The sequence below is a fragment of the Episyrphus balteatus genome, chromosome 2 (assembly GCF_945859705.1).
Source record: "Episyrphus balteatus chromosome 2, idEpiBalt1.1, whole genome shotgun sequence".
In the NCBI taxonomy this organism is placed as follows: Eukaryota; Metazoa; Arthropoda; class Insecta; order Diptera; family Syrphidae; genus Episyrphus; species Episyrphus balteatus.
In genome coordinates this window covers 49,897,277-49,924,198 of record NC_079135.1, presented here as the reverse complement: position 1 = coordinate 49,924,198, position 26,922 = coordinate 49,897,277, and the positions used below count along the sequence as shown (strand labels likewise).

Here is a 26,922-nt window from a genome sequence, read left to right as displayed (position 1 = left end):
TTGTACCAGGATTTTTGGGTCTACCTTTCTTCTTATTAGAACATTGTATGATATTGCCTTGTTGACGGGGTTCTTAGGATCTCTCCTTTGATCGTGTTCAATTTTTCGGGAGATTGTATTTTTAACATTGAGGCTTCCTCGGATTTTCACACTTCTAATTCGATCAAGCTTTGTCACTCCTGGTGTAATACGAAGCATCTTCATCTCATGTTTCAGCTGCCGTTAACTTACTCTCCTACTTTTTGTACATTCACTGAGGGAAAAGCCACCATAAAACCACGTAAAATCAATGAAAATCACATTGATTTAACTATTATTCGGAATGATTTTGCGTTGAAGATGAACATTTAAAAATCAACGTGGAAAAAAGGTTAATTTTTGATGGTTTCGTATCTTAAAGTCACATAAATCAAAGTAGTTCATACCTGAAATTATTGTTAATAATAGTGAACGTTTTTCTACCAAATTTTTCACAATACAAAATTGTATTCGCCGTTGCTTGCAGTAATTTAGGTTATATCAATTTAAAAAAAAAGTAAAAAAAAGAGTGTTTTAATTTTCAATTTGGTCAACAATTTGTATTTTTATACATTTATACATAAATATTTAAAAATAATTAAATAATTTTCTCATTAATTTGTTTAACAAATCAATTGTGTGCCTATAAATGAGTATTATATTATTTTTTATAAAGTTGAAAATTAAAGCAATTTTATTTAATAAAAATTAATTTAGAAAGCGAATATATTTTCTCAAAGAAAAATTTTCGCAAGGACTTGATGTTATTCTTTGGTATTGGTAATAATTTGTGTTGGCGGGCAGCATGCTTTTGTGACTACCTTAAAGTTGTAATTACGCAACTGCGGCGGCTTTCTTTTGCACAACAGCATCAATAGCACGAGTAACATCAGCAAAGATTTCATCAACGGTACGTTCGGCGTTGAGCTGGAAAGGAGAGATGGATACAAAATAATTAATATTTCAATTTTGATTGTTTATTATTTGTATTTGATCAAATATATATTAGTAAAATTCAATTACTGAAATAAACACTCACAATCAAAGTTTTATCGGTGTATTGCGAAAGAATGGCATTTGTATTGGTCCTGAATGTAGCAATGCGAGTTTTCAAGGTTTCTTCGTTGTCATCAGCACGAACTTCCGCTGATGCAGCAGCACGCTTCATAATACGTGCTACAAGAGTTTGCTAAAAAATAAGAGCAAACATAAATTTTATTACAAAATGTATTTGCATGAATAAAAATCAAAAATGTATCCATACATCAGCGCAGTCGAAAAAGATAATCAAATCAGCTGGAGCAATTTCTTTTTCAAAAGCAGCTCCTTGGTCCTTCTCTCGTGGATAACTAAAAGAAAAATGTATATCGTATAAATTAATGTATCTAAAATGTATGACGGTTTAATTAAATTAATTATTGTAAATTGAGGAACTATTATCTCCTACAAAAAAAATTTGATTTTTAATGTTTATCGATTATAGAAAATTCTAAGGTAAAAGGAAGGCAAGCTGCATAATTTTGGACAATCATACTTCTAGAATACAACTCATTAGTTCAAAGCTACACTCCGCTTCAACTGAATAAGCAGAAGCACACAAATTGTCAAAGGTAATTTGTGTATTTTTTCCTAGGATTGAGCTTAAATGTGTCATTTGATGATGTTTACCGTTAGCTTGTGATGTTGAGAAAACAAATAGGAAAGAATAATTCACAAAGTACCGCTATTTTTTTTCGTGTTCTCTTACAAAGCGTCCCATATGGAAAAATGCATTTTTTTTTCGCGTCAACTGAATAGACACACGGTCTTTCAAGGTCAATATCTTCGTTGTCTACGAGAGTTTTGAGGTGATTGGCATACCAAATGAAAGGTTGAAATGTTCTTAGTGAGATTTTGTCATTTAATTAAAATTTAAAAAAAGTAGTAGATTAAAAGCTTTGAATACTGTCGACAGAGCTAAAATTAATTTGTTAAAAGAACAAGTACTGACCGGGTCTGCTATAGCTACCAAAATTGTGTTTCCTATTCGTACCTCAAAAATGAAAGTTCGTACAGAAAAAATTTGAATTGAGGTAAAAAACTGCAAAAATAGCAGTTAATCGACGGGAAATTTTGAGATCTGCCTCCAATTCATTTGACTCTGGGGCAAAAATCAAACAAAAAGCTGTTGTTACTGCAAGTGTTTCAACACTCCGCGGAGTAATTAACAGCACGGATCATTTTAACCCATTAAAAGTCCAAAAGAAATCACCTTTAAACAAGCAACAAAATGGTATTCATTTAGAATTTTCTAGACTCCATATGAGCTGGAAAAATGAGTGACGCAATGTGGTTTTTCTCATTTGAAAAAGTTCAATTTTGATGACCCCGATTACTTCAATTATGAATCCATCAAAATTGAACTTTTTTAAATGAGAAAAACCACTTTGCGTCACTCATTTTTCCAGCTCATATGGAGTCTAGAAAATTCTAAATGAATACCTTTTTGTTGCTTTATACGATTTTAAGTTATGCTTTTCGCGGGTATCAATCATTTTAAGTTTAATTAAATTTTACGAAACTCACCGCGTATTTACAAGAAATATTAATTTTATTTCTTCGCCCCGACGAAGAAAAAATACACAAAATACCTTTGAAGATTTGTGTGCTTATTCAGTTGAAGCGGAGTGTATGTAATGCACATTGGAAGTTGAATAAGAAGTTCCAGGTTGGTCTCTATACATACAACTCAAGTGATTCCTATTATAACATTCAACTAAAACGGTCGTTATATTTATACGTCTAAAAATACATTAGGTACATCTATGAAACTATTCACGCTCATAAACTGACATGTTTTCAGTAGCTTGTTCTTCACTATCTTAAACAAAATTAAAAGTTATAGAGTCGTGGAAAATGGTTTCAGTTTGTTGCTATTCATAAATGTTTAGTGCCAAAATCATAAGAGAGTTTGTCTAAGCACTACCATTTCCCTTGATATGAATCTGTAATCTTTCACGCTGGAAATTTAGTTCCAACTTTTTTAATTACCTACTTTTTGAAGTTATACTTCTTATGGGAGGGTGAGTATGAAAATTTACTTTTTGACAAGAATGTCAAAGGGATTATGACGCGATCACCCTGGGTAGCAGGGCTGTCGTTTCACCTTTAGAGTAGGCAGTACTTTAGTATTTAAAAATGTTCGCCGCAGTACGGCAAACATAAAACACACAACACGTTGCAAGTTACATGTTTCATGTGGCAAGTTGCATGTGGCAAGTTGTATGTGGCAAGTTGCGTGTGGCAAGTTGCATGTGGCAAGCTGCATGTGGCAAGTTGCATGTGGCAAGTTGCATGTGGCAAGTTGCGTGTGGCAAGTTGCATGTGGCAAGCTGCATGTGGCAAGTTGCATGTGGCAAGTTGCATGTGGCAAGTTGCGTGTGGCAAGTTGCATGTGGCAAGTTGCATGTGGTAATTTCCATGTGGCAAGTTGCAAGGGTTGCAAAAAGCTCACATTTCAGCTCAGCTCAAATTTGAGCTAGGTACCATAGCTTAGCTCATTTGAGCTGAGCTGAAAGTGAGCGCCCCAACTTCCAACGCCTATATCGCGGAATTTTGAAGAAAATGAAAATAAAATTTTTGATGCCAAAAGGTAGAGGGGACTCTAACCTACATTTGGGTACAACTCCCATCCCTGTAGGTCCACGCGTTCTCAAACCGGGAGAATTTAAAAGTAAAAAAAAAATAGGCACGATTCTGAAAAAATAGGCATGATGTGGCGGTTTAACATGGAAGGCGATTTTTTAAAAATCTGACAATGTGCAAAGCGTAGGCCCATGGCACAAGCTATCATTTGGCATCACTCCCAAAAATTGCTCTCAAGCGGTTTAGCTTCCAGGAGCGTTCAAAGATTCGGGGATTTTTCGAAAAAAAAAATTTACCCCAACTTTCAAACGCGATTTTCTCGGAATTTTGAAAAAAGTCAAAAAACCGGATTGTACCGACATTTTTTTTATGATAAAAAAAGAAATATTTTACTTAAAAAAATAGAAATATATTTACTATTAAAAAAACCAAGAGAAAAGATCACGAAAAATTATCTGTTTTATTTATAAAAATATCCATGTGTTAAAATAATTCCATTAATAACTAGAACCAAACATCTTAAGCTATGGTGTTTTATAAAAGTTTAAAATATCTTCATATTTCTTTATACTTTCCAAATAAAAATCAATGTATCCTCTCACCCATCACAGCTATAAGATCACTTTACCTTAGCTCACCCAACAGCTCAGCTCAACCATCAGCTCAGCTCACTTTCAGCTCAAATGAGCTGAGCTATGGTACATAGCTCAAAAGTGAGCTAGCTCAAAATTTAAGCTGAGCTGTGAGCTGAGCTCAGCTCACTTTTGAGCTTTGTAGCAACCCTGCAAGTTCCATATTACAACATAAGTAAATTTCACAGATTGAAAACTACATGGACACAAGGAGGATGAAAGAATTAATTTATTGTTCACTTGATAAAAATGTAAAAAAACGAAGTGTGGATTAATTAATTTAATAATAGAAATTAAAAATATCAAATGAAATTCATTTACATATACTGAATGAGAAGTATAACTTCAGTCGCGTGTACATGTGTACACACACTCTTTTTTTGTTTATAAGAATTTTCGTTTTAGTCTATTGAATAGACCCTTTTGAATGGAACAAATTCGTTCAAGAGTTTATATTGCTGATTATAAAAATAAATATATATAATATAATAAATTAAAAAAAAAAAAAAAATATAATAAATAAAAAAATTATAAAATTAAATAAATTTGTTTGTTTGTCATATTTAGTTGATATTAAATCAATCCCTCTAAGGCCCATTTGCTGAAACGAGTCTTAAATAATTATGTGAAACATAAACCCTTAAATTAAACATAGTGGTTTGCACAAACTCAAAATTGGGTCATAAATTGCTCTAAGTTTGACATAACTTAGGGGGAAGAAATAGTAGAACTTAAGGGGTTTATGTTCTATTTAAAGTATTTTATTGACCAAAACAGAAAGAACGCGGCTTCAAAAATTGATGCATGTGGTAAAAAAGGAAATATATTTTCAATTTAATATATATTTACTCACATTCATTAACATTAACCATTTACCGGTGGTAAAATTTACAACACACATTTTTGAAACACTGTTCACTTTTTGTTTTTATATTGGTCATATATAGTTTTTGACAAACAAAAATATTTACAAAACAAATTCTGTCAAATAAATAATTTTTTTATTAAATTAAATACACTTTTATTGCCACTTTCACTATTTTACACTTTTTTCTGCAATTAAAATTGCCAAAATAATAAATTTGTTAAATTATTTTCGGTAAATTGCCCAAAAACAATTTAAATTAACTGACGTTTGTGTTGTTTGACATTTTAAATTGAAGTTCTCAGCGATTTCTCGCATGAAAGTAAATCGTTGCTAGGATGAACATAAATATTTTTTAGAAACTTAGAATAAACTAAGTAAAACATAAGAGTTATGTTCGTCCTATCTAAGACTAGAATTTATGACTAGTATGAGCAAATGGGCCTAAGTATGTTTACTTTAAAAGTCTAAAAGTTACCAATTTATACGATTTTATCGAGTTTTAAAAACTTTCTTTTAACTAAAAAAGTCAAAAATTTGGAAAAAGTGCTAATTTTTGAATAGGTACATTTAAGTTGTTTAAAAATTGCATAGGTATTATCAAAGGATTTTACCTCTACTTTATTTCATTAGTACAAAGTTTGGACGTACCGGCTACATACACAAAATGCCCCTTGATTTAGTAAAAAAAAATAAAATCGTCAATTTTTTAACTTTTTTTTCTTTGATTTTAGGTTAGAATTTCAGTGAAAAATAATTTTTAAAATTTTTTCTTCATCTTAACATGACAGAAAATTTTATTTGCTATGAAAAGTGTCCTTGAACCATTTCAAAGTTAGGCTTGGTTTTCGAGTTAAATCAAAAAAACTGAAAACCGACCAGTGTTGCCATTTTCTCAGAAATGCACCAATGGATTTAGTAGCACTTTTGGCTGGAGTATTCTTTTATACCAAGGAATCAAAATCAGCAATAAAAACTCTTGAACGTATTTGTTCTAGTTTTGCTCTGGAGCTCCGGTCTATTAAATAGACTATTTCAGCAGTAGAATAGATTGTACACTATAAAATTCAAATACCTACTACACGACCGCAAACTTTTCAGTTCTCATGGTACTATTTAATATCCACTTTTCTGATAAGTTTTATAATTATGTATATCAATCATTTCAAAAACCACATATTTATGTCACACAGTTTCTGAGGTCAATATTTTTGATACCCATAGCTTACATCAAATTGAAAGCAATTTTTCAGTTCGTTGATTGACTTATAATTTATAATGACAAAAATAATAAAATCAAACTTGTTCTTGCTTCTATAAAAAAATATTTGAAGAATTTGGCAAAAATGGTTGATATTGAATTCAGTCTGTTAGCAATCCTTTACCTACTCTTGATGTTTACGGATTTCAACCATCTTAACCCTAACAACAGATATAGTATTCACAATTGCCAATAGAGCTGTAGCAAATCGTATGTATTCGTTACTAAAATGCGGGTATTTGCTTCAGTAACGAGTAACGAACGTTTCGTAAACAGTATCGTTACTCGTATGTTTCGTTACTGGGTACTGAAATAACGAAACATACGAGATACGAAACATATTTTTGAGTAACGACCCCATTCCAATTTCAATACTAATCATTCGATACATGAGATACGAAACGAAGTGATATAATCAATTTGTCGCATTTAGCATCTTGAAGTAACGTATACATGCGGGTACTCATTTTGTCGTTACTTTTACAGCCCTAATTGCCAACACTTTACGACCATCGTTGCCACTTTCAAATAGAGATTATTTTCTTTGATAAAATCATTTTTATCAAAAAACAAAACCGACTTCCATTGGTTTTAAGGGTTTTCTAATAGTTGGCTAGAACTGAACGAAATTGAAATGGGACAACACTGCAGCCACTAGCTTTCCAATACAAAAAGAATTATCAAATTGGTTCACTCAGTTTAAAGTTATGAGGTAACAAAAATAAAAAAAAAAATTTTAAAAAACAGACGAAATGAATACCTCCCAGTTTTTGGAATTCGGTAAAAAGTGCAGTCAATCGAGCTATTTCGCTTTTGAAAAACCAATAGCGAAAAATAACTACAAATGTAAGAGTAGGTAAGTGACAAATAAAAAAGATCATTCAAATAAAACCACTTTTGATCGGTGTTATTCTTCGCTCTTTTCAGCTCTTTTTTTTGACGTACTTTTAAGTAGATAATGAACTTTAAATCTATGGTAAAAATAATTTTAATCCTTAGAAGAAGCTTTAATACATCTAAAATATAAAAAATACGGGTAACAAATGCAAAGCAAATTAAACCATAAAGTTTAATTTTAACTTACCCATCAATGAGAAAGCCCTTAGCAGTTGGTAAAGACTTTTTGATGGCATTTGAAAGCAAAAGCAGCACATCACTATTGGACACCAATTTTCCTTCTTTCATAACTTTTGCAAGTTCTTGGCCTTTTTCGGAACCAGATTTCACCTGAAATCACAACCAAACTTATTAAAGTTACAAGTTTTAAGAAATGTAAAAAGCTTTTTACCTCTTCACGAAGCAAATCTCCACTGCTTAAATGTGTGAAATCATATTTTGCAACAATTTTCTCACATTGTGTGCCTTTTCCGCATCCAGGACCTCCCAAAATCCAAATTACTGGAACGCCAACCTTCAATTAAAGATAAAAATAAAACATATGCATTAGCATTTTATATCTAATGCTGTATGAAATAACATTTTTTCCATTGACAATAATTAAGGATATTAATTGAAAGTGATTAACTTTGAGGGATATTAAGGATAGGTAATGGGTTCACTTTATTGGCAGCATACTGAAAATCGTAAATATCGTAACTTTGGTTGTTTGCTAGCATTAATAATAGTATTCAGCGGCAAAGCAGTATTTAAATTTTGAAAAAAAAAAGCTTTTTATGCTACAAATGATTTGAAATGTCTCCTCAAACTTACACCGATTTGAGCTCGTCTAATTTCCAGAGCCTTTTGTTTGTCGTCAGCTTCCTTCTTCATGGCCATTTGGTGACACATGAAAAGCTATATTATGGGTATAATCATATAAAAAAAAACAACTTCTAGATCTGATTATGAGTTAAAATGTTGCATGCAGCAAAAATAAAAGCTCAAATATTATACAAGGAGGTTTAATACATTATACCTCTAAACTTTGGGGATGTTTTGATGTCCTGGCCATTTTAGTTATCAATAAGTTTTGTTTTCTTTTTTTTTCTTAAGTTTCAATAAATTTTCAATTTAAAAGATTTATTTCTAACCCACATACCTGATGTTTAAAACAAAGTAGTTTCACCCCAGAAGTAAATAAAGCGATTTAAACATTCAATCAACAACCACAATTTATATTTGTTGTTCTTATACATATTTGGAAACATGTTCGCGAATTTCTTCCAACGAAATTGGCCAGAAGCCAACATTTTTTGAACGTTTTCTTTTGCATCCTGTTGAAGGAGTTCAAGTTTTTTCTTTCAAATAAATTGATTTTTTCGTTTGAGTGATTTGTATATGTATCGTTTTTGGTGTTAATTTATTGAGCATGACATTAGCGTAAACATTTAAAAAGTACAACGGAATGTAAACACATTGCTCATTCATCAGCAATCAGCATGGGTGGAATAAATTGGTGATATAAAAACGATTAGAACCAAAAGACGTCATTCGAAAGAGTTGTGTTGTTTTGTTGATTTTTTTTGGAATCGAAAAAGCCATGAAAAAGTTCAATTGATTTTATATTCATGTATCTATCTAATAGATACTCCATGGTTTAATTTTTGGTATGTAGAGTCCCTAGTATCATACTCCTAATTTCAATAAATAATGTTTATATGCAGTTCGGTATGCCGTATTGCGAGTGCGACGACTAAAAAGTGCCACCTTATGTGACTCCCAAATACAACATCGTCAAGAAAAATTTCTCAAACCACTTATAATTTTATTATAAACTAGAGAAACCTTCGTCCGCTTTGCAGAGGGTTTTTGAATTTTTTTTACGAACCTTTCCCTAACAAATACAAAGATTATACAAAAAGAATAAAGTAGATTGAACTCTCCGATCGTTTATTATATGCCTACAAACGAACATTTAGATTTTATATACATATGTATATGTATATGATTGATAACAGCTATATGAAAATAACGGAAACAGATGAGTTTGTTCAAAGTTTAAGATTGACTGGTCACTGTGGTGTATGCGTAATATTTTTTTTTTGTTGCAAAAATTTAAATGTTAAGAAAAAATTCTATCTCTTCCAAAATAATGAAAAGTTCGTGTTAAGGATTGTGAACTATTTAAACGATTTATTATTGCTCTGTAAAACTTTGCAATTAATTTAAATAAAATTCGAAAATGTTGTCTACTTTAATTACTTAATCGCACAATTAAACAACTATGAACATTTCGCTTTATGTTTAGTAAAATAAATCCTAAGCATGACGAAGTCAGTCTTGAATATCCGACCAATATGAGAAAATTATAATCTTCAAATGATTCAACAATTAAAAACTCTTAAAATGGACTAGAAATAGTTGATTTAAAAAGCTTATACATTGAGTTCAATTTATTGGTTGGATATTCAAAATTGAATTTTGTAAAAGCAGAATTTTTGAAAAATAGAATTTTGAAAAGTAGAATTTTGATCTCGGCAGAGTTCTGACTAAGAAATGCTGAAAAAATTGTTTTAAACTGTCTTTGAGGTTTTTCTACCTTGGTGTCATAATGACACATGCACAATCACTTAACTAGTTTGTCCATAAGTTTGAAGGTCGTTTATACCAGTAATGTTGTGTAAGTAATCGAATTAAATATTTATCATTTTAATAGCAGAAAAAAGCCTTGTTAATAGTTGATTCATTCGATGTGAAGGTATTCCGTGTGGGAACTCTTTCATATGTTCAATAAATCTGAAATGTACGAGTCATGGAATACCAAATATTTTCAATAATATTATGTACCTACTGTATTAAGTTTTCTACCCATTAAACTGTTGAGGTAATCAATGAATTGAAAAATGTATCATCTATTAAGTTGTTATTTAGATGTTTAGTTGAGTTATTTACGATGTTCATTAGTAATACAACTTTCAATATCTAGCACATAAGGCAAAGTTGTCAAAAAATGCAAAGAAACTTATAGTCTTATACATTTATGTATTTAATTTTGTTTTGATTTTTAAAGACTAGTTTTTGAGCCCACTCTAATGATTCAAATTTTTATTTTTCGTTGCAATAACTATTAACTTTTGAACGGATTGAGATATTTTAACAACTTTTTTTTTATTTTTTTTTTTTTCAAATATAGTTAAAACATTCAGCTAAAAACTGTTAATTACCAACATTGAAGACAAATTGCTTTAGTGGTTTAGGTTGTAGCTCGTATATACTGTATTGTACAGATATTTTTGAAGTAATATAATATTCTTTATCAGCTTTAGTATCAGAGTGAAAAATCGCTTTTGACAATTTTTCTTTGATTTTAAATGATAAGGAAACTAACTGTACCATAATATACAATGTTCTTACTGATGTTAAGTCGTAACACTTTTTTTTTCTTTTGTTTGTCATTCATAAGTAAAAAGCATTACCTAACTATCTTCATTATATCCATGATTTTAACCTAGATATTGTATAAATAAGTAAAACTCAAAGGTATAAAATTGTATAATCGATACAAAATATGAGGACTTTTATGCAATAAAATAAAATTGCATGTGTTCTGAATTAAAAGAGTTAAAGAAATAAATCTCAACTGTCTAATATATACGGATATGTATAATATATACACTTGATATGCAAAACAGGTTGTCCTAAAATATTTACAATCTTACCTTTTTGGAACCATCTGAATGTATGTTATATTTGAAATAAATTTTTGCATTATAGTCTTGAATCTTGGGCTGTTTATTTGTTGGTCATCCAATTCTTAGCAATTTTAAAAATTTTATGATCTGCCTTCTATCGGAAACATTTCCGAGACCAGATTTTTAGCCTTCTACGAATGTTAACCAATTATGTTCCTGCGCGATTTGAAATCGAAAAACGGTTGTTCGTAATAGCTTGCGTATTTAATTTGCTCTTGTTTTTCCGCCAAAATCACTTCGAGCAAATAATATGAATGATGATTTAAAATCGTGTAAAGACTACAAACCACATTCCGTACAATAAATCGACATGCCTAATATATTTCAGTACACCACACAGCTGGTTATTTTTCAAACATCTTGTTTAGAAATTTTAATTCCATTGTACTTTTATCACCCGTAATTGATGATTATTCAAATGGGTTTTTAAATTAGGAAGTGCTAAAATAAACAAATATTAATATTTTTTTAAGTTTTTTGAATTTGTTTGTTTAATTTTTTTCGATATAAATAGAATGAAACGGAAATTCTAGGCAAATACTTTCGGCACTCCACCGCACATTGCTAAAACTAATTTCTTTTAAATTGTCTAATAAACATACTTTATTCAATTTTATTGATAGGCTATCGTTTTGTGGTAATTTATATTGCGTTATGCTAACACGATCTTTAAATATCTGTACAAATTGAAGAATATTGGAATGAATTTGGAAATGTTTAGAATAATTTTAATTGTTATGTGTTTGAAAAAAAAATTCGTTTTCTTTGAACTTCCAATTAAATTTCGTTGTGAGCAAACTAAATAATATTTTTAATGAGCCTTAAATATTTGTGAAACTGATCATTACAAAACTATAACAATGCACCGACCAACGCAGAATATTGCATTTTATTAGAATAAAAAACATATTCAAAGAATACCGATCATCTAATCTAACTTTTGATCGAGTATTAATTTGAAATATATTTTTAAACATTTTTTTAAATCGTTTTAAACGATCTATCCGGCAGAGTATGAAAAAGAAATCATTGATAAACATAAAAATAGCAGTGGTGTCACATGGCAACTCTGAGGAACAAAATTTTTTCAAAATTCTTCGGTTTGGGTGCTAGATTGAGATTCTTATATATCGTGGGCACAACGCCCAAAACCACGAATCTGCAAAATTGAAGTTTTGAGAAAAACGGCTTCAAAGTTTTGGAAACACATGCAATCTTAAGATTGCATAATTATGGAAACTCGAGTAACGACATTTGATATTTTAGGCTTCTAGGCAACAGATGGAGGATAGGGGTCGACGCATAGTGAATAGAGGGACCGATAACAAGGTAAATGACTCTTTAAAGTGATAATGTCAAAAAATGCAGATTCGCAGTTTTGGCTTTGTGCCGACGATATGTTATAAGGCGCAGATAATTATTGCTATTCCAAAAAGGGGGATGTATTCAATTCGTCTGCATTTTTTTTGTTTTGTTTTAATGTTTGTTACCTCATAACTTTGGATTGAGTGAACCAATTTTGATAATTCTTTTTGTATTAGAAAGCTGGCAGTGGTGGTTCCATTTCAATTTCGTCCAGTTCTGGTTTTGATCCATGAGTCGGTTTTGTTTTTTTGATAAAAATGGTTATGGTAAAGTTTTCAAACCCTAGTGGGGTATTCGAAAGTTGAACCATCAGCTGATTCTCAATTTTAGTAAAATACATAAAATAAAATCTTTGGAAGTATGAAAATTTCAATTTTGTTTTATTGACAACAATTAAGAAAAAACCTAATTTCAAATTTAAGTGGTAAGCCGTGCTGACCATTTTGAGTTCTGAGAATATGGGTCTTACGTAAATTTGTCTCAGAAACATTAGCGTTTGCATTTTATAACGGTAATATTTCAAGAACGGGGGCTAATAGAATTTTTTTGACTTCGGATTCGAGTTCAGAAACCTTAAGACCTTTAGAAAAGTATATTTCAATTCTTTTGGCAAAAAAATAGTTTAATTTGGTTGACCAGTGCAGTTTTTGAGCCAACGACTTACTTAAATTTCAAATATCTGGGATGTGAGTTTTCGGATTTGAGTTTAGCACCTAAAAAACCTCTACAAAAGTATATTTTGGTTCTTTTGGCAAAAACCTTGTTGACCAGTATAATTGATGTATTGAACAAAAAGTGCATGTCTTTTAGTGAGTACAGAATTTAAAAAAATGGGGTTAGCCAGTGATAAGTTTTTCCTTGTTTTTCTTAATTTTTTATAAAAACTCAATTTTTACAACTAAGCTGAACGGATCACCCACTATTTTTGCAGATGATATTGCACACACTTATCAGTGTAACTCAAATCTTGAATACATTTTTAAAAATCTCTGAAAAACGCTAAAAATCTGATTCGTTGAGCATACATTAGTGTTAAGCGAAAAAACCATATTAAAAGGTTTTTAAGTTTCAGCGAATGAGATTCTTGATTTCAATCTATTGGCTTGCCGATTCATAATTTAATCATTTATTTTCAAAACATGATAAGTCCATGATTTTAAATTTTTCGGAAGACGAAAAAAAACGTTCTATTTTCTTTTGATGTACGTAGCAATATTTATAAAAAATATATTCTGTAGAACTTTTGCCTAGGTACAGAATACCGTTTCGTTTTAAATTTTTGGAGCTATAGCTCAAAAGATAAAAAAATAAAAACGCTTTTGGACTTATCATACCTTGAAAATAAACGGATGTGAAATTAGTTTTAAAATGGGTATACATTATACAATTTTGCTTTCATCCCCAGTCTATTACACAATTGTATTTGAGATTAAAATATAATGTCCGGAGAGCCAGTAGCCTAATATAGATGATAATTCCGGGACTTATCCTGTTTTTGATACTAAAAAAATATTTCGCGTAGTTGTAAAATCGGATATTAGATGGAGTAGATACTTAATATTTTGAAGACAGACGTGGTTATCCCTAGAGTAATAATTCAGTCAAAAAAACACGAATTTTGAAAAAAAGTAGACTTACCATGTTTTGAAAATAAATGATTCAATTGTGACAAACAAAATTTTAGTAATGATTCAAATTGCTCTTTTATCTGCTTCAACATTGAATCAGAGTAGAATTATAAATATTTTGGAGTTGGTTTCTAGCTTAATTAGAAAATACAAATTCAATCAAATCAACTATGATGGCAAAATATTTAATCCATACAAAATTAAAAAAAATGAGATAATTTTAAGCTCTTTGGCACAAAATTACCTTAACATTTTTATGGGTAGGTAATTATATCATTTGCCCTAGTTCAAACAGGCTTTTACCAAGGAAGTTTATAGTTTAAAGAAATTGAGTTAATTTTTACTAAATATGTGTTGACAAAAGATGGTTCAGATCTTTAATAGCTAATTGGATCTATTCAAATATCGTGTGAAAAGTAAATTAAGTTCTAAAATGAAAGTAGTGTAGGTAATTAAAGAAAATTATATAACAAGTTGTGAAACAATACCTAAATATACATATTTTCCAGCTTTTCGTTATATTCAAGGTATACAAATATCTAAATAACAAAAAATAATAAATGTTTCTCTAAATAACAAACTCTGCTCTACATAATACATACATCTAGCCACAAAGTGATTATTAATTTGAAAAACACAGATTAGGTATACATTTGAAAACGAAAGGAATTTTAGAAATTTACCAAGCGAGACTGAAAAAATAAAAGTTTCTCTATAGAACCACACTATACGACTGCATTGAGATAAAAATAAATCTTTTTCAATGTCATGTACCCTGCTGCTGTACGTTGTACAAGTAAACTTTAAGTACAGACAGTGCATTCTCAATTGAAAGAACATTATGTTAAGCTTTTTTTTCTTAGATGCAACAAAAATATATTATAAGCACAGGCCCACCCATATCAAGGTCAAGAGCAAACTTATTGTAGACCTTGTGTCGCAGTCTTTAAGGAGATAATTGTGTTCGACATCAACAAAAATAACAAAAACAATAGAAAAGAAAGCCAACTGAAATGTGTGTTTATTAGGTTTCTTTCTTTATACTGTTTAATAGTAGTTGTTAATTAAATATTCATACTGAATGATATTACATAAACTATTTCCTTACAGCCGGTAAGTATCTTTGGTCATTTGAAAATTTATTGTTTCCGCACAAAGTGGGCTAGAATTAGAACAACAACAAACAAGAACAAAAGAGCGCCATTATACCGATATTAAATCAACCAAACACCTGGGTAGATGAAGGGGATGAGCTGGGGATGAAGATTAAAGAGCGAATTTGCTTTCTTTCTTTCACTTTTTTTTTTGTCTTATTTTTATATCTCGCAAGGAGAACAGTGGTCAATCAATGCTAAGCAAAATTCTGTTATTTTATTTTTTTCAGACGATGACGGGACAAAATATTTATTGTATAAAAAATTTATTTTTAAACTTGTAGGTGGAAAAACAACAAAAAAATATATTATTTTTCTGTTTTTTTTTTTTTTGGTAACGAAAGGAGGTGGGACTTTTTTAATTTTTTTAGATTTGATTAGACAGAAAATATGGAAATTATATATAACTTATTTTTTTTTTTTTTTTGTTATACAACAATTTTTAATTTTTTATTATATACATACCATTAATAAAAATTGAGCAGATAATAGACACATTAACTTTAAAATAATTAAAATTTAAATGGAAAATTGTCATAAAATTTGAAAATCACGCCACACTTTTTAATTTGTTGGTAAGAAATAAGAAAATGATTTTTTTTTCTTTTGAATATAAAATACGAATATGTTTATGATTGAAAAATTCATTCAACTATGAGCTTACCACTATGTGATTTAGAAAAACTATAGAAAATAAACATTTTATGGAAAATAAAATGTATAAATGTATCATATTTTAATTTATATTTACAGCTTCACGAACAATGTTTATTGATTTGTTTTTAAATGAGAAAATAAAATTAGATTTATTAATTAAGAAAACTTGATTTTTTTTTTTTGTGTAAATATATAGATTGAATTGAATTTCTTGATGTCTCGATGATGGTCGATGAAAACCTCACTGAGTTTTGTTTGGATCGAAGCCATGTCAGTTCAAATTGTTTTCAGGGTCACAAGAAAGTCGCTACTATTAATGGGGACTTAATGAATTTTATCTATTCCGTATAAGCTTATGCAGCCAATAAAACTTCTATTATTTCTTTATTTAGTAAAATTGAGTAAAACAAGTATAATACTGGATGCAATAAAGTTGAGATTTTTGTTCCTAAGACACCATAGACTCAATTTTCTCTCCAATTATATTGCGGTTTTGAGATATTGTCATCGCAATAAACAAAATAAGGTAAGGTTACAGCATCATAATCCTCCAAGAATCAGAGTTGCCAGACATTAAAATTAAATAATGTTATGTGTTATTTTAAAATCATTTTTCTCTATTGTTATTTTGCTTACTTTAAATTTAAAAGGTGTAAAAGTGTAAAAAGTATACCTAAAGCGATTAAAGGGTTGCTACTTCCATGTTTTACATATCGAATCGAGCCCTTCCCGAAAAGTTATCATAAGCCACATGGCGCTTACAATATTTTTTTTTACAGAAAAACCTTTATTATCTTTAATTTTAGACTTGTTGAAGAAAATTTTGATGTGAATGATTTCTTGAGCAATTATTGATAAGATTAACACAAAAAATTATAAATTATTCGCTTTCAATGTTGAAAAAATACAATTATATGGTGTGGCTGTCCATAATATTACGATAATTTGGAGGGAAGGGCTCTAAAAGATTGTTTTTGTTTTTAAGAAAAGTACCCTGGACACTAGGAAAGTTTTTCCTTCAAAAGGGGAATTCGTTACTATTTTTTTACATGTCTCACGAAAACTTCAATTTGTATATAATTCAATATAAGTTCAATATATATTCAATATATATATATATATATAATATATATATATATATTCAATCACTCCACTTAAAATAGAAATAATTTTAATAATTTTTATTATTTTTGTTATTTTTTTCTTCGTTACTACAATTTGTATACAACGAGACGAAGCTCGATACACTATTTTGAATTAAAAATGCACACTTCATCAAATAAATCGGTACCAGTTCAATTTAGGAAAGCAAAATTTGCATGGCCTTTAGCGCAGTAAGAATAAACGGTTTTTGATATACCGATTGGTATTCACATGTTTTAAAATCTGTAAAAAGTCCTGTAATCTCTGCTAGCCCCGTTATAAAAGTTACAAAATTTTTATAAAAGCTAGGTTTAAGATAACAATTATGTTGTACAAACTTGATAAAAAAAATTGTCCTATAAAGTTTTCTAGTATCATAAAATTTTCTTGGAAATCATAACCTTCCTAACCATCCCATATAATTTTAATTAAATAACAAAAATAAAAATTTAAAAAAAACATAAGTAATATTATATAAAAGTTTGAAGTGCTATAATTTACACAAGAAACCTGCAATCAGTATCAGTGTTATTAAACAATGCTTAAAATCAAAAATTAAAAAAAAACACTCAATTTCCCGTTTTCGAAAAAAAAAACATTTTTTTGATCCAAGATGTATCTTTTGAAAATTTGAGTTTTGATATATCTTAAAGAAAAAAAAAATTTCGATGATAATGATTTTTGAAAAATAAAAAAACCGTTTTTTCATCGGAAGATAGACCTTTTTCAAAAAAACAACACTCGACATTTTTGTCAAATCCCAAAAAATTAACTCCGAAAATCACTCTGGGAAGTCTCCAAAAACGATCCATACTAAGCTTGAAGTGAAAAGCGACTCATTCCCATAGACTGTAGCGGAGCCAACTTTTTCGCATTCTCTACATGAACCACACCATTATAAATTTGATGGTGGTGCATAATGCATCACAAAAGCACAGTGCTATATGCACCTGTTGCACTGTTCAGCTAGAAAAAAGTTCTTTGGACTATTTTTGGTAAAGATGCGGCGATATAGCTGATCACATGAGACATGAGGGCAGCGCAATAAGAAGTATCGATAATGGCGAATGTCGATTTAAAAAAAATTAGTTTTCGATGTATTCAAAAGTTTACTAGTTATTATCGATCGTTTCTTTTCATGATAGCACTGTGGAAATATAATACATATACAATGCTAGCACTATCATTTTGTATGGTCTTCTAGAAATGCGTTATAAAAAGTGTTTAATAAATAAATGTATTCTTATGAAAACAGCAATCATAAACAAAAAATAAATACTTGGAAATCTTTTTTTGTTGCTATAAAATCCAAGTACAAGTAGTTTCAACTTTTGGAGCCTAAGGAAGGACGGTAAAGGACCCAAAAAAGGGAGAGTTGTCGTAACAGAAGACCATATAAGAATCAGAAAAACTTTTGAACTCTATGATTAATAGTTTTTCATAGATTTTAAAGCACAAATGTCACACCAATCGATGGAAAATTCTTAAAAGAATATGTTTGTCAAGAATATTCTCAATTGAACAACAAAATTCTTTGTTAAAAATGTACCTATTTCCTCATTTTTCTGATTCAAATCACAAATCATTCAAAATTAAAAATTAACATTAAATTAACGGTTTAATTAATTTTTTTACTTGCGATATAGGTACTATAGGGCAAGTTTAGGATTCGTAAAAAAAATCGAACTCGAGATAACAATTTTACATGACATTACGATGATGGAGAATGCCAAAAAAGTGGGTCCGGCAATTCTGTCTGTCTGTCTGTGTGTACCTCGAGCTACCGCCTAAACTAATGGAAAGATTTTCTTCAAACTTGGTAGTTAACAGTTTTGGGTGATTCCCTAGAGGACAAATTGAAATTTTTTTTAGGACCAAAATTAACGGTACCTGTCATATAACGGAAATAGAAAAGTTAATTTTGTTCAAAAACGGCTCTAACGATTTTGATCAAAATATTTGTGTGTAGTGAAACACATAAAAGCTTCCTTTGGAAATAAAAAAAATATTTTTTGTACCGTTATTAACGGTACCTGCCATAGAACGTTTTTTTTGATTTATGAATTTCTCGTAAACGACAAAACAGATTTCGGTCAAAATTTTTATACAGAAACGTTTAAACAATTATTATTTAAAAATTTTTTTAATTTTTAAAAAAACATATTTTTGGATTTTTAAAAAATATTTAAAAATTTTTTTTGAAAAATCAATTTTTTGGAAACGGGTTGGTGAAAAATTTTGAAATTTCGTTTTTATGTGTAAATTAATTATTTATTCAAAATTGCATATCAATTTTTTTTTGACAAATGTTAGGAAATTTTAATATATAAAAAATTAATTTTTTAAAAAACGGCTCTAACGATTTTCGGATTTTTTTTTCTAAAAATTCCTTTTTATACAAGAAATAAAATGGCATACTTAGTTTTTTGTAAAAGATCATATAAAACGGTATTTAATTATTTATAAAATCAGATTTTATTTTTTTTGCACCACTTATGAAATTCCGTGAAAATATCAAATTTTAAATTTTCTCTTATTTTGTTCAATGAAAAGCTTAAACATTAGAGTAACTTTTACCATAAGAGCAAGTACGTGCGACCCCAGTCGTGCAATTTATTTTGTTCTGAAAAGCAATTTTGTATCGATTTTCTCTGTAACCGTTTTCATAATAGCTAAAACCGACTTTTAAATTAAAAATAAAATTAAAAAAAAAAAATTATATTTACAATATTTAGATGAAATCAGATTCAGGAATGTACATTGTACAATCTTTCATTAATTGTTAATTGTACACCAGCTTTATTGTTTAAATCTATAAAATAATAATTAAAAGCGTCACACCCGTAACAACGACACCATCTACATTTACAGATAGGTAAATTTATTAAATGCGAAATAAGTTAAATTCAGAATATTACGTAATTATTCTTAGTGATACAAAAAATAACAATGTTTACCTACTGTGTAAATTTTCTGACTGACTGTAGCAACAAAGTTTATTATATCTATTCGAGATAGAGGTACATTATATCAAATTGAAATAAATATCCAAACAAAATTGATAATTGATTTAATTTTCAGTTGCAAACTTAATAAGCTTTTATTATTATCTTAAATTTTATAATTATGTTAAAAACACCGTTTTTTTCTAATCACTAAAAGGGTGATTCAATTTAAATTTATCTGAGTTTTTTTTTTTAATCAAACATATGAAAAAATGATCTCCTGCTAACATTAAGACTGTTCGTTCCTCGAATCAATAACAATCTTGACAACAAATGGATTAAATGTTAGTGTTTTTCCCGCCAGAGAGATCAAGGTACCTACATGATGTTTAAAAAGCAGCTAGTGACATTTTTTGGCAAACAATATTGTTCAATAGTCATCAATCACTTACAAAATAAAAGTTGCTATCAACAAAATGCCAAACGACCACCCTCACATTGTTAACGAAAACTACAAGGTTGGAAACATTTTGGTTTTGTATGCCAAAATTCTATTAATCCACTGGGTGGTTTTGTATTTTTAAATTATTAAATTCTGTTGAAAACTCTATTTATTCAATGGAGGTAAATAAAAACTGTTATCTTAAAATATTTGCAATTATTAAACATGTAGGATTTATTATTTTCTTAATAATTAATTCCATGCCAAAATCATCCAAATCGTTCCAAAATAAATATTATTTATTTAATATGGTAAACTATTTTTAAACCAAAACATTAGCTAACGTTAGAGAAAGTATTTATTTAAAAAAACTCAAACTAAAATAAATCAACGAAACACAATGCCATTAATGATGATGATGAGCAACGTTGCCAATAATGGTTGAAATTTTTTGGCAAGGTATTCAAAAATAACTTAGAATCAATAGAATGTACATATCTATTGTATCCATAAAGTTTTTATATAAAATAAACATGATTTTAATGTAAATTCACTTTGGCTTATAGTTCAATTTTCAAAACCACCCTGTTTCTGACTTAAAAGAAAAATATCACTCAAAAGAGAGTATTTTTTATTTATCCAAACAAGGGAGGCATACTCTACATATAATAGATACTCAGGCCAAAGCACCCTCGCATTCACTAGGTGAAGGTCAATGAGCACATTTTACTCGTTTCTCCCCAATCCCCAAACCAAATGCCAAACCCTTAACAATTTGAGAGTGCATGAAAAATTTGAAACCTTGCATTTTCTTCGAAGAAAATGAAAATGATTTTAAAAAATTTTTTTGGGTTTATTTTTATCGAATTTTCAAAAATACAAAAATACCCCTTTTAGAATTATTATGAAACTGTCACACACATGTTTCAATGGGATATGAAAATCCAACCAAAAATAAATAAAAAAAAACACTTCAAACACTCAGCAAAATTATTTTATGTTTCAGGAAGACACTGGTGGTGCTCATCTATTTCTGTACTCACCATGATGATTAATGGAATTTTATTTGACTTCTTTGGGTTAAGAAAATATGACTGCGTCAATGTAGACACCGATATAGCTTTTTATTGTCAAAAAGGGATTTCCTAAATGCACTCTTGACAGTGTTTAGTGTAAATAAAAAAAATAAAAGAAGTAGTTTTTCGCGACTTTCACTTTGTGGTGCTTTCGAGTGGATTGGACGAGTTAACCGCCCTTAGTCAAACGAGCTTAGATAGTCACTGAAAATTATTTTTTAGCTTTTCGGTGTTTTTGTATACTTTTACAATTAGTTTAGACTCAGTTCAGAGATGGTAGAGTGATAATTGAGTAAATTTATATGGTGCTTTTTTATTGAGAAAAGCACTCATTAGTGAGAGATGAAAACTATGGAGTGTAAAATATTCTGAGTAGGTAGGTACTCTTGAGGGTGGCAATTGGTATTGTTGACAGATAAAATAATATACATTTATAAGTAATAAAACGATTTAAAAAATTCTTGTTTTTTTATGAGTTTGAAACATTGTTTCTTTACATAATACATTGTCCATTGATTTCATGTAGAGTATAGGAACAAAAGTTGCAACAGATTGAATTTATTTTGTTTTAAAAGGGTACGTAGAATGGATGGTTTCAACTGAAAATTTGATAAGATTTTGTATTTAATTAATTTTGTATAATATGTACATGTACATATGTATATGTATGTTATGTATGTAATGTAGGTATGTGGTAAATTGATAATGATTTACGAGTTTTTTACTTAGACCGACTGATTATACAGCTTAAAAATATGTGCACTGAACTGCTTTGATTGATACGATTAAGAAAATGTTTAGATTTAAAAAATACTACTAAATTGGTCACCAAGACGTATACGTATTTTTAGCTTGATATATATTTTTTTTTTCGATTCGTAACAAAGATACCATTAACTGTAGTTTGAAACTGACAGTATTTGCGTAATTTGTCAAAAATAAATTCAAAGGATACAAGTATTTAAGTTTTGCGTTTTAAACTGGGAAGAAGAAAAAAAAAAGAACAAATTTAAACTTGGGTTTAAACTCTTGAAGCCAACTCCAAAGTTAGCCAACTTAAGAGTTTGCTTCAAGTTGATCAGAAGGTTAATATGAAGTTCAATCAGAAGTTTAATATTAAAATGACCCTTAAGTAGTCCAGTAATTTTAGGTTTTATCTGCGGAAAAATTTCTACTGGGCTGAATTTTGGTATACAGCTTAATGACGGCTTTGTTATGAAGATGTGAAAAATCGACATTGATATCGTGTCCGCGTTAAGAGTTATAGGGGTCAAAAGGTCACAAAAACTGGTTTTTCACGATTTTCAGCAAAACGGTAAGTCTTATCAAATAATTTTCAATGCAAGAATTGTAGACCAGATTATTATATATAAAAAGTGTCATGACACTTTTTTTCCTAAGACCCACCGTTTCTTAGGTATAACGATTCAAAAAGTTGAAGTTTAATTGTAATCGTCATAATCCTATTCCTGAAAAAAAACTCCTAACTGAAAAGTTCCTGAAATTTCATTATTTTTTTAGCTTGAAGCCAACTCCAAAGTTAGCCAACTTAAGAGTTTGCTTCAAGTTGATCAGAAGGTTAATATGAAGTTTAATCAGAACTTTAATATTAAAATGACCCTTAAGGTACAAAAAATATTTTTCAATTTACTTAATTTCACACAAATTTTAGTTGATGTTTTTCTCTCCAAACACCAGCTAAGTCTCTACACGGAGAAAAAAGAACACCGTAAAACAAGCGGATTCCACATTAAATTAAGAGGATTTCACATTAAATTAACCGTCCTAAATTAAGCGGACAAATCTTCTTTATTTCTTGAATGTGTAAATTTAAGAGAAATGCACTTAATTTATGCGTGATAAATAATCTTATTTTTATGTGGAAACATTTTAATTAAAAAAACTGGCAGCCACTGGGAATCAAGACCATAGTACACTTATAGAAGGTAATATATTGTGCATCTTGTCACACATACAAACAAAAAAGTGAGGAACTGTCTCAAACGCATTTTGGACGCGTTTTTTGGACTTTTGACGCGTTTTTCACGCGTTTCGGATGCGTTTTTGGCGCGTTTTTGACGCGTTTCGGACGCGTTTTGGACTAGTTTTGGATGCGTTTTGGACGGGTTTTTGACGCGTTTCACTACTTATTACATACAGAAAGTAAATAACTGAGTTTTTTCACGAGTGCCTATCTTTTTTCAGTGGAAAAGAAGTACTTCTTTTACTTACATATTTCACCGGTTTTTTCTGTAGTTCTACGTTTGCTGGGTTGCTTGTCATCACCTCTTAAAGGCTTGGCCACACCGGAGGGTACATGCGGTAGCGGTACGGGTAAAAGCTAGGCTTGGCTACACCGGAGGGTACATGCGGTAGCGGTACGGTTAAAGGCTAGGCTTTTGGCCACACTGGAAATTGCGGTATCATCTGCAAAAGTAGCCATTATGGTGTGATTACCAACTGGGATATCCCTTGTGTATAGTAAATACAGGGTAGGACCCAGGACACTTCCTTGTGGTACACCGGAATCTATTTTCTTCAATTCCGAATATTCTTGACCTTACTATAAACAATCGGTCTTAGATGTACGATTTTAATATTTCATAGTACTGTCTGGGAAGATCCCTTTGCAGTTTGTACACAAGTCCCTCATGCCAAACCTTGTTAAAGGCTTGAGGCTGTAGGTGGCTTACCTTGCTTGGGTATGACAATAACTTCAGCAATTTTCCAATGGTGTGGGACATGCCGTTGCTTAAGGCAAGCATTTATTATAAAGGCTTTCAATGGCATTTCTTTCATAACCTGAGCAGTAATTAGATCGTAACCTGGTGATTTTTTATTTGATAGTTGATGTAAACACATATGTAATTACTTTTTATTTCCTTTAGTCTTACAATTGGTATTTCACTTTCATCTATCTTATCAACAAACTGTAAGCTATTTTCACCCGCGTTTGTTAGGTATGGCTTAAAAACATTCGCAAGATGCTCCGCGAAAAGGTTAGCTTTTTCTTTTGGGTTACCGATTCATTTCCCATCTTGAGATTTCAAGGGCGAGTTTTGTAACTGCGGTCTTTTCAGCAGGCGCTTGGCTGCTTTCCATAGCGAAAAATCGGTTGAAGCATCAGTCGTTAAATTCTTTAGGAATGTACTGAGTGAATCATTTTTGAATTTATAAATTTGTTTTTTAAGATTGTTGCTTATACGGTTAAACGTTGTTTTATCATCTGGAAATCTAGTATTTTGCCATTTTCTTCGAGCTCTTCTTTTCTCTATTATCAACTCTCTTATCTCTAAAGGATATTTTATTTCATTTCGTCTTCTATTAGAAAATGTTGGAGTACTTTCTCCAGCAATAAATTGTTCAACTTCATGGTCAATTGTATAAATGGGAGATCTTAAATTTATAAAACTTAAAAGCTTTTCTCTAAAATCACTCCAGTTTGTTTTCTTATTTACAAGCTTTGGATTACTTTTTTCTATTACTTCCGATTCACTTAGTGATAGAATCACTGGAGTATGATCTGATGACAGGTCAAACCTTCGACACTAATACTACGTTTCCACCTACCGTAAATCTGAGATTTAGCTAAGTAGATTTAGAATAAATCTCGAGGTTTATTCTAAATCTACTTCGCTTTATCACGGATTTGGGTTCAGCTACCCCAAATCCAAGATTTTCAACCATTTTCAATATGAGATTTAGAATAAATCTCGAGTTTTTTGCTAAATCTACTTAGCTAAATCTCGGATTTAGCGTAGGTGGAAACATAGTATAATGTGATTTCGTTTGATTCCTTTAGCTACGAAAAAGTCAATAAGGTCTGGTATTTTGTTAGTATCGGAAGGCCAGTAAGTTGGCGACCTGGAGGAATAGAATTCGCAATTGTATTTACGGCCTGCTTGGAAAAGTCTTTTGCCTTTTGTTGATATAAGTCTTGAACCCCCAATGGGTGTGTTTCGCATTGAAGTCTCCACCAACAAGAAAGTTATGCCCAAGAAGATTTAAAATTTAATAGATCTGTATAGTCATCTTCTGTCGGGGAGCGCCTTGGTGGGCAGTATATAGCTGCTATCTTAAACTCTTTCTTTTTCATACCAATACTAATAGTTGTTACTTGCATAATTTCATTAGTAAGCTTGGTTTCTTCATAATGTTTCAAGCTTTCTTTTATAAGAATCGCCGATCCACCTCTTGCCTTGTCAGCTGGATGTGGAGCGTGGTAACATGAATAGTGTTCTATTACATTATCTAGACTTTGCGCATTGGAGAAATGAGTTCCGGACACCAGGCAAATATCTATATGTTCTAGATCTAAAAAGATTTTTAATTCGGATAAGTGTTGTAAAAGACCGTTTGCATTCCATGTAGCGATTTTAAGTGTTCCGTCCATAATTGTTTTTTAACCCTCTACCTATTTTATATCGATTTATTTCCGTTATATTACACCAAATGTCAAAAAGAAAAAACTACGTCTATTTTTTTATAATAAATCGGTTTTTATTATCAGTAAGAAAGTCGTGATTCTGAAATAAACTCATTGTTTCAAGAGCATGTGTAAAGTGCAAATCAGTGAATAAAAGTGTGTACTTTTCCGGTGTTTTTTTATAATTTATTATACTTTTATATGTTTACGAAGTTTGTTTTTTGTTTTTATAATAATTTTTGTCTTTTTTGGCGTTTTTTCCAAAACACCATATATGGGTTATCATGCGTTGGCGACATACATTACTGATTTTTGTACGATTTTTATTTTTTTTTGTAAAATGAATTCGAAGACTTTCTATAGAAAAAATAAGTGTGTTTATGCTATAACTCGTGATGGCTTTCGAAGTGATGATGATCTATCTTCAGATTCTGGCTCTTTTTAACATCAAACAAGCCATCTCCGAGCATTTATATGCAAATCTTTAAAACCTACAATGTCACGAAAAAGAGGACGACCTTCAACTTTGGCAGGTGATCAAAGCAGAGATGGAACAAAACAAAGGGGAGGGGGTTATACAAGTCACGGAAGTCCATCCCCATCTTATCCCGAAACTTCAATTCACTCACAACAACCAAGGGCAAAAGTCGTTGAATTCAGTGCCAACTGGAAACATCGACCATATCCCTGAATGGCAAAAAAACGCCAATATGTTAAATTTGCGTACATGAAGACGTACACAATGTGTAGAAAATGAAATGTGTTCTTCTGCTACAATGATATAAAAAAGAGTTTGAATAAATTCTATGAAAAAGAAAAGTCCATAGTAGTTAAAACATACTTTACAAAACAAACCTTGAATGCATACTAAACCATATATGGTTTTTTTTTTTGCTGGAAATCACCTTGCTGCATACTAACCCATATATGGTTTATGTTTCCAAAAATTTATATATATGTAAAAAAATAAAAATTTGTATGTAATACCTTTTTTCAACCCCTAATAAAGCTAAAAAATTGTAAACAAAAATTTTATATCACTTCCATGATAATTC

General features: G+C 30.2%; 1 protein-coding gene across 6 annotated transcripts; it reads right to left on the bottom strand.

Moving 5' to 3' along the window:
* Positions 1-550: 550 nt before the first annotated feature.
* LOC129908374 (adenylate kinase isoenzyme 1) lies at positions 551-21,660 on the bottom strand. 6 transcript variants are annotated; one of them, XM_055984823.1, is made up of 7 exons: positions 21,409-21,660; positions 8,111-8,194; positions 7,689-7,811; positions 7,485-7,627; positions 1,283-1,367; positions 1,058-1,207; positions 551-945 (listed from the first exon to the last, which is right to left on the bottom strand). In XM_055984823.1, exons 1-7 carry the CDS (start codon positions 21,409-21,411, stop codon positions 853-855), a joined length of 681 nt encoding a protein of 226 aa, XP_055840798.1. In that variant the 5' UTR covers positions 21,412-21,660; the 3' UTR covers positions 551-852. The 6 variants fall into 6 exon arrangements, with proteins under 6 accessions (XP_055840798.1, XP_055840797.1, XP_055840803.1 ...); XM_055984822.1 differs by lacking the exon at positions 21,409-21,660 and adding an exon at positions 8,316-8,422; XM_055984828.1 differs by lacking the exon at positions 8,111-8,194 and having other exon boundaries at positions 21,409-21,658.
* Between the last annotated feature and the right edge of the window lie 5,262 nt (positions 21,661-26,922).

Coding starts and splice junctions, on each gene's coding strand:
- LOC129908374 (XM_055984822.1), bottom strand. CDS start 8,351: ATGGCCAGGACATCAAAACATCCCCAAAGTTTAGAG. Junction 7,812..8,110: donor TTAGACGAGCTCAAATCGGT/GTAAGTTTGAGG, acceptor CTTTAATTGAAG/GTTGGCGTTCCAGTAATTTG. Junction 1,208..1,282: donor TCTTTTTCGACTGCGCTGAT/GTATGGATACAT, acceptor CTTATTTTTTAG/CAAACTCTTGTAGCACGTAT.